Genomic DNA, 14175 nt, shown 5'->3' on the forward strand with positions numbered 1-14175 from the left:
TGCCATGGCTGACAGCACCATGGTGTAACTTTACCTCAAATTGATTTTTTTCGCAACCTTGACAGGTATAAATCTTTATCTAGGAATAACTTATCCGGTTCTGTTGCGGAGCTTGATAAAACACAGTTTCAAAGAAAGGGTGGAGCAATGAAGTCAAAAGCAATCAAATATATGCATAGAATTAGCAGACATGTCTGTTATATCAAAGCACTTACTTGGTGGGAAATCACGACTGGTATGTCTGGATGCGTTAAGTTACAGAACCTTTCCTCGGTCATATTTTCTCCAGGATAGAACTCGTTTGTAATGTTTGCCGTTATGTTAACGTATAGACATGAGTCCGGTAGCCTTCTACAGAAGAAAGAGAACATACAGATATCTCGATTACTCTTATTTTATTCAGATACATTTTAGTCAAGCTGCAGTGTAACGACAGTTGTTTGCGCAGTAATTCACAGATAGGCCTCAATAAACTTTCTGTGGTTCTAGGAATATATTTGCATCTACCTTAATAGCGAAGCAAACACGACGGCAGGTAAATGCACATACGATAACTCTTGATTTCACACACGTGTAACTTTAAATGATTCGTTCAATGCAACTCCGCTCCTGTAAAACCAGAAGAACTAACTCACGCGGGATTCAATCAATCTGCTTTCGTCGACTTCACACGGCTCCGCCTACCAAACTGTCGATGACATTTTTCTTCGCGGTATGAATCTTGCGTTACGCGAGTAAAATGAAGAAGGTGTGGGGGATAGCTCGTAGCTAGGGCTTTAGTTGAGCAAATCACGCTTTGGAAATCAAGGACGCATACTGTCTCATTATTTTAATGCTGTGTATTGAGACAGATCCTCACTAATTAGCTCAAAGCTTCCATCTTTTTTCACCTAACCTCCTCAACGAGTCCGCTTGCTTTGTTGTTTTGCTAGAAGCATTCGCCATGACAACTTTGCTGGTCAACGCTGATTTGATTTGATTGATTGATATGTGTGGTTTAACGTCCCAAAACCACTATATGATTATGAGAGACGCCGTAGTGGAGGGCTCCGGAAATTTAGACCACCTGGGGTTCTTTAACGTGCACCCAAATCTGAGCACACGGGCCTACAACATTTCCGCCTCCATCGGAAATGCAGCCGCCGCAGCTGGGATTCGAACCCGCGCCCGGCGGGTCAGCAGCCGAGTACCTTAGCCACTAGACCACCGCGGCGGGGCTTTGCTGGTCAACGCCGCCTTCACTTAACGTTTGCCTGTTGACATGCCACATTAAACCTTTCCTTGTTCCACCACTCCTCTAGTTGGTAGGCCCGTTCCAACCTTCCGAAAATCAGGTGTGATGAGTGAAGAAAATGACAACGACGGAAGTGCGGGGCAAGGCGCGTTTAATGTGCGCGTGAGTGTCAGCAAATCAGCTGATGACCTGTGGTGGCCCATAGAGGTGGCGTGCCACGATTGGGCCACATGTGACCATTACGTGGCAGTAAGCTTTGTGGCTGGGGACGAGCCGAAGCAGCGGCAGACGGGAGACAGCGGGCCGAAGCGTCGGACGCAGGCGATCCAGGTTCCGGCCAAGGAACGCGGCCGTCCACGCTGCTGCCGTCCAACCACCAGCTGGGGCGGCATTGCCGGCACGAGTACTGCATCTCGGCGCGCGGCCTGGCCTGCTGTTCTCTTCCTTGCCGAGGGCATTGCGGATCTCGGCGAGGCGTCTCCACGGTCAGCCGTTCGGCACAGCGATGAACGTGGCCTGGCTAATGGTCACGGTTGCACCGAGCATCGCGTCTCGACGCAAGCTGTTCGCTGAACGGGCTGGCCATTCCCCGCATGGAGCATCGCGTCTCCGATGCGGGTTGACTGCTCCGTAGCCACACCCATGCCATCAAGCGCCGGTGTCACCAGAGTGTCGCACATCGGCAAGGGACGAGCGAGGCGTTCTGCCGGGCGAGACGTGGGCGTGTGTTCGGAGGACGACGGAGCCGGGCGAAGTTCAGGGTGGCCGAGGATCCAGGTGCCAGGGGAGTTCTGGCTGAATCGAGGATCGCCGAGTGGTGCTGAGCCGTACCGAGCGACGCGCCAGACTCGGACGTGGGCCGCGAGCTCATGAGCTGCAGTGTGCACCCGCGGGTACCTGGCGGTGCCCTGGCCAAGAAGGAACGTGAGACAAGAGAGCTCGAGGGTGGAAGCCACGAAGGCAGACGAAGCGGTGCGCCGCTCGAGAGGACGAGTTCCTGGCAGCGTTCCTGAGCCGGACGTGGGACCCGTACGTGTCGGCCAGGTCGAGCTCCGGTGTGTCCGTTCGAGGTCGAGTCCGTCGGCCTGTACAAGGTCCAAGGACGGGGCCTGCTGAACGGCTCCTGCCTGGGTGTAGTGGCCGGGAGCAGGTTCTCGGGCGAGACCTACCGGGTGTGGTCCTCGTGAGCCGTGGCCTGATCCTAGACCTCCGGAGTTGCGACCCTGACTGCTGGGTTGGCCGCGACGTCCGACTCAACGGCGCTGCACATGGTAGCGTATCCGTGCGCCGTCAGCCGTGCCACCCGTGCCATCAAATAAATTGTTCATGTTAATCCTTTCTCGTCCGCTATAAGCAAACATAGTGACGAACGTCCTTAACCATCACAAATATCTGGCGTTCACGTGACAGGACTAAGCTCTCGCGTTACATCTGAGAGCCTCACGTTGTTTGTGTGTGGCAGACGAGAATGGACGACAAGAGAAAGCTAGTTGAGCTAGGGAAGGAGATGGGGCTGAGTGGAGAGGCTTTGCTGGCATGGGTGAGCGCTGAGGAAAAAAGGACACCTGTTTTCATTCCTCATCACTGTGTATTGTGAGAAAAGTTGTTTGACTGAAACAACTTTCTTGTGTGGGGGGTTATTGTGATGAGTGAAGAAAACGACAACCACGGAAGTGCGGGGCAAGGCGCGTGTAATGTGCGCGTGAGTGTCAGCGAATCAGCTGATGACCTGTGGTGGCCCATAGAGGTGGCGTGCCACGATTGGGCCACGTGTGACCATTACGTGGCAGTAAGCTTTGTGGCTGGGGACAAGCCAAAGCAGCGGCAGACGGGAGACAGCGGGCCGAAGCGTCGGACGCAGGCGATCCAGGTTCCGGCCAGGGAACGCGGCCGTCCACGCTGCTGCCGTGCAACCACCAGCTGGGGCGGCATTGCCGGCACGAGTACTGCATCTCGGCGCGTGGCCTGGCCTGCTGTTCTTTTCCTTGCCGAGGGCATTGCGGATCTCAGCGAGGCGTCTCCACGTTTATCGCTGTGCCGAACGGCTGACCGTGGAGACGCCTCGTCGAGATCCGCAATGCCCTCGGCAAGGAAGAGAACAGCAGGCCAGGCCGCGCGCCGAGATGCAGTACTCGTACCGGCGATACCGCTCCAGCTGGTGGTTGGACGGCAGCAGTGTGGACGGCCGCGTTCCCTGGCCGGAACCTGGATCGCCTGCGTCCGACGCTTCGGCCCGCTGTCTCTCGTCTGCCGCTGCTTCGGCTCGTCCCCAGCCACAAAGCTTACTGCCACGTAATGGTCACACGTGGCCCAATCGTGGCACACCACCTCTATGGGCCACCACAGGTCATCAGCTGATTCGCTGACACTCACGCGCACATTACACGCGCCTTGCCCCGCACTTCTGTCTTTGTCGTTTTCTTCACTCATCACATCAGGTTATGCTGTTTGCCGAAAACTGATGCGTGGATGCAGCTCAAACTACTCAAGGACATCAACCTGCTGCGCAGTTTCTCTTGCTCTTCCTCGGAAACACAACAAATTTGAAAAGTTAAAGGCGCTTGCGCAGTCCTGAGACAAGCTGTGGCGGCAGAAAGTTCAAAAGTTGTCGAAGATACCTCTCGCACTTTTAAGTAAACATCCGGCTCATTGCGATTTCACGTTGTCTCGTCAAGTAGGGGATATTTAAGGGCGTGACCATAATACTAGATTCACTCTTAAACTAGACAACACCGATACCTTATCGTGCATAAGAACTGCGTGTATTAAGGCGCCACCCCATCAAAATGATGACATCAGTTCACAGTGTGTTGATGCTCTATCACCGCTTACCGCAGCTTAGGATGGTCTCCACCTTTACTATATGGCCTGATCTCTGAGAGATATATATCTTGACCTACTGGCAGTCAATATAATCAATAAAGGAAGATTTGACATTAGTGAAGTCAGAGTGCTGAAAGAATCGTCAATCGATTCCTCCCTTGACAATGTCAAAGTTTGTGAATGGCCCAAAAAACCTAAAATACAGCCACCGGAATAAAACGTCAAGCTATCGAAGCTGGCCACCGCTATCAAGCCTTCAAAGAGCCCAGCTTCTCTGTATTTTTAAGCCAAGAGCACACGTAAAAGGGAATCGTTTATGCGTAATATTACACAAAGCCGAAATCTTTGATTATCTGCTAAGATTTTCTTTCATTTCTGGAAATCAAAGATCCGTTTTTGGTCAACAGTTCGTTCGTTGTCCGTCAATTTCTGCAAAACATCTTGTTACAAACATTTCCTTTTTCTGAGTACATAAATGATTTTTATTACGCCCAACATCAAAAAAACGTTACCTCCACTGTTGATAAAAGCGGACAATGTAGATATTCACCACACTGAAAACACCACTGGGACCACTTTTTTATACTGCTGAGCTTTCTGAACCTCTACTTCCGTTCGAATCTGGTATTTCACAATGCTCGATTGTTCGCGCGAGGCAGAAGTTGTCTTCCCTGGCAATCCATCGCAACTTTATTATGATTCCTATTTTGGCACAGTACGGCGGAAAAGTTTAGAATGATCTAGCTTTGAAAAGCTCAATCAAGTTTTCTCACTACGTGGGCCAGTTCCTGCTGTTGCTCTCCGCCAAGTTACAAGTAGCCCCTTCAACCGCGCAACGAACCTTTGGTGCCTTGCAGACAGCATTTCAAGGCATATCCTTCAGCGAGCAAGCTCCCACACAATGGCACATCCACTTTTTAGATCTATAGCCGCAGTTGGCTAAGCACATCTGCTGGGTTTACACTCCTCTGTGAAAGGAGTAATTTCTGCGCTCCTCATCGGCATAATCAAGAACAACCAAACGCGCAGTGGCACTTGAAGAAATGAAGAGTGCCCTCTAGCACAGCTGCCTCCACAATGTGGACCGCAGCTTCAATCATCTATCAGAGCGCCAGAGAGATAGTGGCTTCCCAGCAATCTTCCTTCTAACGTTCATTGAAAAGGATGCTCGGGGCATTAGACGCCCCAAGCAAAATGAATGACCTCAGCTAGACTCTTCAAAATAATTGTCATCGCCAAGTTCCAGCAGTTCGACATCGACTTATGAAAGATGCAGGCAGCGAAGGCTTGGCTGTAATGTTTTTTTTCTCCTAGAAAACTTATATCCCTATACAAAGTCGACAACAAGAGCCCCACCAACTATAAAACATCCACACCGAGTCACGTTCTGCCCTTGGTGCAGCACAAATTAAGAGTTATTTCATGAAATGCACATGTCGTGCGGAATATCTTGCAAGGGCCCAACTTGGCGATGTATAAGTCATTCTAGACAACAGCATGCAAACAACGTCAACATCAAGCAAGTTAGGACTTTAGCTATTCACTGCTCAGATTGTGGATTCCCTTCGATGGCCAAGGTTTGGCGCTGACACAGGGACAACAAGCGTGAAGTATGTATGAAACGTTCACATTGATGTGTGAAGGCGTAGATGTTTTAGCGCGCCTTTCCTGCACTTTCAACAGACAATAACCCCAATGTCTCAGTCAATAATCAGAAACATTATGTAATCTTTTAAGCATCATCTTGACGTTTACGAGCTTCTTTTTTTTCTTCTCTACATCCCACATTCTTCACCTTCTCGCTGTTTGCATTTGCATGGCATGGCAGCTGTCTTGCTTGGATCTGCGTGGCCACAAATGGATGCTGTTGACCTTCGGTCTATAAACTTAAAACGTCTTAATATGAAGTGCGCTTTTATATACTCGCTGATCACTGCATGCAAGTTATATGTGCTTCCTTTGAGCAGCAGAAAGTATCAGTATTTTTGCCCCAACGTTGGAGTGGTCCTAATCGGTGTGAGGCTTCAGGCTAACCCAATGAAACTTAATGCTATTTATCAGCTCATTTGCCAATTTTGAACAGCATTCTTAAGTCATCAGTGTAAGACAATTTGATCCTGATTGTGGGTTTTCTCAGAAACAGCATAGGAGCTAGACCAAATGCATCAGTTATGATGTCTGGGTCTCATAGGTCCGTGCACGCAACGTGAATGTGCCACAGTTCTGCCAATAATGTAACTTACTTATTTTCGTTAGCGCAATTGCACCGTCACCTCCAAATTTAAGGCGCAAGTTGACGTCGAGTATTCAAATTATTAGTTTACCAATACATCGAAGACAACAGTGTCTGACAGTTCTGTGTACATATCGATTATTCCGTGCAGACCCTGCATATACCACCGTGGTGACCTTAATTAAAAAGCCATCACAACTTCGAAAAAATGTTCCCCTCAATAAATTAATCAAAACATACCATTACCTTAAATAGCTTAACTGTGGCGTAATACACTTTGTCCTTCACCGCGGACCCCCCTCCCCCCGCGTGATCCCACAGAAAAAAAGTTACAATTTATTCTAATTTGTATAATTTCTTTTCTATTCTACCTGTTTCGCAAACCTCCCATGCAGATCTAATGTATGCCGAAGCAAACGCGTATATGTGCTCAGAGCAAATGTACACAATGCGAAAAAAGCACATTCTTACTCGACCAGGTAACGGATCTGGTCCTGACTACATTCTGAGAGTATCGATTTGTTTTTCGTGTCTGTGGTGATGCTAGACATTAAGTTTCCGTAAAGAGCAGAACAATTCGTTGCATTCGGGCAGCCATCATGATCACTGCCTAACCTGGAAAAAAAAGAGAAAGTGTTCGCATTCATTAATCTGAAGACCAATTATAACCCATAAAATTGGAGTTTATGAACCACGTACTCACAGGTTCGAAATATTTTTATAACAATGAAAATATATGTATCCTCTGTGTGCATTAGGATCCCTGTTAGAGCGCCTGCGGTGGGCGCCTTCATTACTTCATCGCTGCTAAAACTCGAGAATGCATTTACAGATAGATAACACAAGAATTTCCAACAACGTTGCTGAGAGAAAAACGACCCAAATAAAAAAAAACGAGCACTATACTAACTCATAAGAAAAGTACCAGTATGGTCCAAGCTATAAACCGCTGATAGCAATGTTTAGGCATAAAAAACTACATCAAGCATGTTGTTAGCTTGTCGGATATAATAATCACTCAGAAAGTTAGCCTGCGAAATGAACAAAAACTCGTCTGTCACGTGCACGCAAAAAGATTGAGCACAATACATCAACGTACTCACTATCGTAACGCTTGGCTAAACAATGTTGGCCAAATTTAGAAAACGCTTCATTTGGTACTGCATTTCACATACCTTCCCCTAACTTCAGCGTATTCAAACTGAACTTCAATGGAGGACCACAAAATGAGAACCAGGGAACAGATTTAGACAACACTGGTCAATTAGGTAAAGATTATATCTACTATGTCTGTCTTCTTTATTTTATGTAACAAAATATCACACCATTGGAGACCTTGTGTGAATTAACGCAATGTACCACTAAAAATATGACCTAAGAGTAAGAGAACACATTGCCTAAGTTTAATTTTACTTTTTCTAAATGTTGTTTTTTTTTCACCATCTTCGCTGGCATTCTTTCGATGCGCATATTGGCATATCAGTGGTTTCTATTTGCCTTCTAAATTTCCAACCTTTAAATAAAAGAAATGTTCTGTCTTAAAGGATTCTATCTCTAACTCTGTACAATAGTTGAGATTCCGTGACAACACTAAGCTATCACAAAAAAAGCGTCTTTCAAGCCACCATCCATCAAAATAATCGCACCTTACCTCTAATCCGGGAGCACGGGCATGGTCTGCGTGATTACGTACTATAGCAAAGCGCTATTGCAGTGCGCTCCCAGAACAGATATTGTACGCCATGGCGTGGGCAGCGCAGAGGCTCACTGATGCCGGAAGGTGGCGCTGTCGTGAAAGCTTCGCTGTTGATAAAGTGCTTGCACACCTGTTTCCTATCGCGTATGCTGATGGTTACACACACTCACTTTTCTCATCGCCGTTCCACAACATGTGCACTATGTCGTGTGATGTGCTGCTAAATTGTGTGAATTGAGTGACCATCTCTGCAGCTGCAACCTCGCACACAATAACCGGCTCTTGCGCCATGTAGGTTATTTTTTCAGATTAATTTTGTGTGCGTCACATGAGCCTCCGTTGTCAGAATGCTTTTGCCATTGAATACGCACTTGTAGTGTACCACCGTTCCGCTAGCTAACACACTTCTGCGAGCCAGCATGACTTGATGAGTCACGATTGTACGTTTTACCACTTCGCTTTTTGAGTTCTAGAATATTGAACCATGTCAAAAATACATAAGAGTACTGCATATCCGTGCTTGCTTGGAAGGGGAAAAAAGTTGCATTTCACAGCTCGTCTGGCGTCTTTATACAAAAAAATAAAAGAAAACAAATATCTAATTTTAGGCAGGCGAAAGTGAGATGAAAAAAAAGTGGCCTATGAGAGCAACCTACCAAATTTTATTATTTTTTCTAGTATGCCATGTGTGCTTTTCTTTTTGTATGTGTTTCACAGTCTGAACTGGAATAATGCAGAGAGTATTCATAGCAAGGCCATGTTTAATGAATTGCTCTATTTAGCCATTGCGAAAATCACCCAACAAAACGAACAACACAATCTGCTCACCCAATGTAACATATCAGCTTTTTATATTATAACCGAACCCTCGGTTATATTTTACTTCAAAACTTTTTACTTAAAGCCTTTAGAGCAGTTTTTATGAGCGTGACCAAACCATCTAGGGGGAGCGAAGAGTCGGAGGCTTTTCTCGCATTTTATCTTTATGCAGAAGATCACTGAGATGTCATCAACATTGACAGAACTTTATCCATGCTGTCACACTGAATAACATCGCAAGAGCTATATCAGACAGGCTAATTTTCAGGTAGTTCCCTCATTTGTGCTTTTTGTCATTTTGAATACGTTTACCTTTAGTGCCCAATATTTTCAATCATAACGCCTACGCAATACTTCTATTTCTTTTTACTGTATCACTTCATTTGATACATTATCACTACGATATTACGCTCGCTGTGCCATGCTGTATTCTTATACTTTAAGCACGCACTACTATGTTAAACTTACAACCTAACTACAACAGAGATTTTACACTCCTAATTAAACCGATTAGTGGAACTTTGGCAAGTAGCTTTAACGTTCTCTTTATATACACTCATAAAGCTTAGTAAAAAAGTTAGACAAAGGTGGTCAAATATATTTTTGTTGGAGATACTTACAAGTGCCCAATTTCGTGTGCCATTGTTATCATACCAGTGTACACTTCTGGCACGTCTTCTCCAAGAGCGACTCTCTTGTCTGAGCAAACTCCACCGATTTCAGCTATACCTGAAAGCGTAGTTTTATTAGTATGCAGCGCATTTTTTAGCCGAGGAATTTCCAAACTCTCTTTCATTGTGAATACCTCATGGTATCTCGTTCTAGCTCTATTTCAAACAAAAAGTATGCTGCATATAGTACACGTATTTTAATATTGATAATATATGTGAGATAACAAAGTACGAATTAAAGCACTAAGACAAGTGGAAGCGTGAAGTCATTAGCAATTTCCCATCTTTTCAAATTTTCTCGGGCTTTTTATGAAGCATCACAAACACAGATAAAAATTTTAGGACAGCAGGTCTGTACTCTGACACATTATTCGAATGAATAAAACGGTGCAGAGCAAATAGAAGACATAATAGAGGTTCCCTATCTATTTCACAAGTAAAAGCAACATCTCTGTTTTAGCTTTCTTAGAGCTTGACATGATATTGCGGGCTCACATAATTTCAAAGGTTTGCGCCAACCTTGTGTTATCAGCTGTATAATCGTACTCACACCGAACCATTGGAACTGCTTATGTTGGTTGAAAGATCTCTGTCGAAGCATTCCACATAGACAATTCACCGACCGGCAAAGCCAAAACTTGTGACAAAAGGTGTATATCGCTACCTGAGATATATCAGATGTTTTCTGAAGTAGATATTGATATCTATATCACCGTACTTAGCATTTGGGTGGTTCACAGTTCCTATTTGGTGATATTAGTTAATAAAATATTGAGAACACCAGAATTTTATGCCCAACAACTCATGCTTCAGTAGCTGTCATTCCCTCTTATAATAAACACTGAAAAATACCATTCAACAGTACCTAGCGCAAGCGCACAGGCCTTTCAATGCTGCGTATCTTTTTCATATTCTGATCCTACTACATACAACTACGCGACAGGAATACAACTAAATGGCTCTCGGGGGCGGGGCGGACATATAGACAGAATTTGCGAAAACGTGAGCACAGTAAGGTAAACTAAAGCTCCAAGTTTTATGGCGAGATAGAATTCCCACTGTCACGCCTACTACATTCGATATGTAAATGCCACGAAAAAATAGGAAACGACTTCAACTCTGGAAAAAAGAAAATGGCGCCACAAGACGCGCGATCACACTGTCCCCATCAGGCTGACAGTTGCTCCAGGCATTCCGTTTTCCTGATCGAGATGCGCAAGGCTGCGCTTCGACGAAAGCGAGAATGCTGTAGGCCCGCGTGCTCAGATTTGGGTGCACGTTAAAAAACCTCAAGTGTTGACGTTTACCGAACCCTTCACTACGGCGTGCCTCATAATCATATGCCCGTTTTGGGACGTTAAACCTCACATATCGATCAATCAATCATGTTGCTACAACCGGACAACAGCTGTCCTAAGTGTCTTAGATGTGTGAGGTTTTCTGAGGTTACAGGTTTTCAGGTAGGAGTTATCGAAGCCCTGGCTTACACAAGGGCTGCTGGTTGCTGACCTACCGCACCTGACCAACGTACACACATGTGGTGGTGCTATACAGGGCCCTCATGTGGGAACATAGCGCGTGGATTGTGCTTGACGTGCAGTACAGACATCTAAGTCATGTCGGTCCAGGAATCACCTGGACCAGAATGGCTTGCAGCCGCTACAGCTGCTCAAGGCGTCACACAAGCCGGAGCCTCTGAACCCTGACCTGTGCCACCAAGTTAGGGGTGAAGCTCGTAACGGTCTAATACAGTCCATCCCTCCGGCGTAGCCAGCCCATAATATACACAGCCAGCCAGCCAGCCAGACAGACAGACAGACAGACAGACAGACAGACAGACAGACAGACATAGATAGATAGATAGATAGATAGATAGATAGATAGATAGATAGATAGATAGATAGATAGATAGATAGATAGATAGATAGATAGATAGATAGATAGATAGATAGATAGATAGATAGATAGATAGATAGATAGATAGATACTTTGCCCCGCTCATCATCTTTCAGTCAAAAGATATCCTGTGAGTTTTCTCCGGCGCTGGGGTTACGGAGGAGGAGGAAGAAAGTTTAAGCTAAAGACACGGAGGTTAGTCAGTTCTTAGACCGGCTGGCGACCCTGTGCTGGTGAAAAGGGGGAGGGGAATGAAAGATGCTAAAAAGAAATGTTGCGAAGAGAGAGAGAAATTACAAAAAAATTGCGACAGAGGAAAGGCAACATCAAAGAGTATAAGACACTAAATGTTACAGTTCTGAATGCAGCTTTGCTGCAGATGCGTTATGTATATTTTAAAAATGAATTGCTTTAGCTGTGGGTGACTTTTGAATAACCTTGAGGCGAATTCTAGCGGCGTTATCAGGGCATCTCAAACGAGACATCCTGGCACTTTCAACTGAGAATACGCGGGTGTTCACCCGACAACGAACCGCGATTCCCACGAAAAAAGCAAAATGTTCTAATCTTTGCACACTACACGTGGCGGCAGTCACGATATTCGTTGTACACGTCTGCAACATTAAACATTTTGCACGTTTTGCTTCTTACATAAGTGGCTGACGAATACCCTCTACGCAAGGCATCGCTAACAGCAGCGCCTTGATTTCACCGATGAGGTGAAATCTGTAGGAAAGACATGCCGCCCAGCCTAACTTTTATACACAACATCCAAGGTAAGCGGTTTCATCAGTTGTACAACATCAGACATCCGCCCACCTGTGACCAGTCAGAAATAAGAATTAACGGTGACACACTACGCCAGTACACGACGTCATCGCAAGTTCGAAGAGGGGCAAGCAATTTCTTTGTTAGTGAACAGACGCCAGCGTAAGTCGCAGTATGCATCAGCGGTGTCGTTTAGAATCGGCTGGTAAAATGTAAATGCCATTTCACTCGGGCACGAAATCTGTTTTAGAAGCTCTGCACTAGTAGCGTAAGTGTAAATATTTTTCCAAGTAGTGTGCGTTGGGGGCCTATAGTTGGTGCGTCATTGAAACTGTGAACTGTTTTTAGAACAAAAGACGCACAACTTAGAGTGCTATGTCTACTCTACTACTGGACATCACTGAGACGTTTCTTTTGGACTGAACCACGACCTTCCGTGAAGGGCTGTTTAAGGTTTCATTGTCATGTCGTCTTTTTTCTCGAACTCGTGACACCTTAAAAAGCACATGCAAATATTCACACCGATTGCACGTCTCCTGATGAGTGCTTTTTTCTCCAACAAGTACAATACCACGTAACAAAAAACAGCCGCTGTTACAGGCCTGCTACCATGACGCTCATTGCCCAGACAGAAGTCGCTGTTAATTCAGAACTACGCGCCCGGTCTACGTACGTAATCATTTGCTGGAAACTAGGATGTATTAAAACGCTCTTGACTATTTTCTGTGGGTGGTAGTTTCTTAAGTCTTGTCTCATTCGCAGTGGTTCTGATCAAATGCACAAGAAATTCATAAAGTAAGGGTAAATGGAACTTTTACCACACCCACAGGACCTTTAGATAAACGCAAAACAGGCTCCGCTACAGTTACAATGAATTCTATTGTTTTTGCCCTTTTCGTCCCTAACATAATTGAAGGATTTGGCTAAGAAGGTCGTTATCTTGTTCCCGACTCTTTCACGACTGCCTTGACGTTTGCGCAGCGGCATCCGGCATTAATGTGGTATAACATAACCACACCAGAAACGCGCCAGTAAACAGCTTGCATACTTAGATATGAATGAGCCTATTTTCTTTTACATGTTTGAAGAAGGAGGACGGTGCATGCGGAGCTGTCAACAGTTGGAGCTTTATGTTGTGAATGTGATGGGGCAGTAAGGTGAAGAAGAGCACCAAGCCACGAGCTTCGGGGCACATGTATCACCACCCTGTTATAAATGAAACACTCAAAGCGTCCATGCGACCATTCATTCCATTTTTTTCCCAGTGCTAAACAAATTTAGCTGACAACGCAGATTTTATTAGATGTCGAATAAGGAGGCCACACTTTAAAGATAGTTTGCCTCAAAGATCAGCTACGTATACGTTATCGCATTTGAGTTCAACACTACTGCAAAATTAACGTTGCCAGTAAAGGTCCATTGCGAAGGGATCGTTACGTTTTTTTCTTAATGTACACTGCATTTCATATACATAAAACATTCCACCTTATGAGCTCACCTTGCACCTGCTTTGAAACTGTGCCATTGTTCATGTACGTCAAGTCTTCCCTGTAAAACAATTTTTAGGTTAAGTGTTACGGCATAGCATTGCATTCGTGTTATTCTGCACCATATATTTGTAAAGGCAAAATTAGTAAAATCGGGAATCTTGCCTGTCACAAACAAGAAACGATTATGAGGCCCAATGTGGTGGAGCGTGCAGGTTTACTTAGACAACACGGCACTTTTACTTATTTATTCGACATTTCACACTAACAATGAGAACCAGCAGGCAACACTGCCATATAAAGTATAGAGGAAGTTCTTCCTACTAAATGTGATGGAAATGCGAAGAAAACTGGAAAAAAACCTGGCGGGCCATGGGCAGTCAGCGGGCAGGTTATCTTTCCGTCCATTCTTCTTTCTTCACACTTACATTGCATTTAGTACAAATAACATCCCCTGTACACTCTTTTGCAGTATTGACTGTCAGTTCTCATCATTATTGTCATTAAAAAAGAATAACAAGCTGAGAAAATTTTTGTTTTTTTCCTTC

At 45.2% G+C, this 14175-nt stretch overlaps 1 protein-coding gene across 1 annotated transcript; it reads right to left on the bottom strand.

Moving 5' to 3' along the window:
* Positions 1-215: 215 nt before the first annotated feature.
* Positions 216-13688, bottom strand: LOC142795806 (venom metalloproteinase antarease-like TserMP_B; the record flags this gene model as incomplete). The annotated part of the gene is made up of 4 exons (XM_075886133.1): positions 216-351; positions 6762-6905; positions 9426-9534; positions 13639-13688. Coding segments are annotated over 4 exons (439 nt in total), but the record flags the coding sequence as incomplete, so codon positions are not given.
* Positions 13689-14175: the final 487 nt, after the last annotated feature.

The sequence above is a fragment of the Rhipicephalus microplus genome, unplaced genomic scaffold (genome assembly GCF_043290135.1).
Source record: "Rhipicephalus microplus isolate Deutch F79 unplaced genomic scaffold, USDA_Rmic scaffold_875, whole genome shotgun sequence".
Taxonomy (NCBI): Eukaryota; Metazoa; Arthropoda; class Arachnida; order Ixodida; family Ixodidae; genus Rhipicephalus; species Rhipicephalus microplus.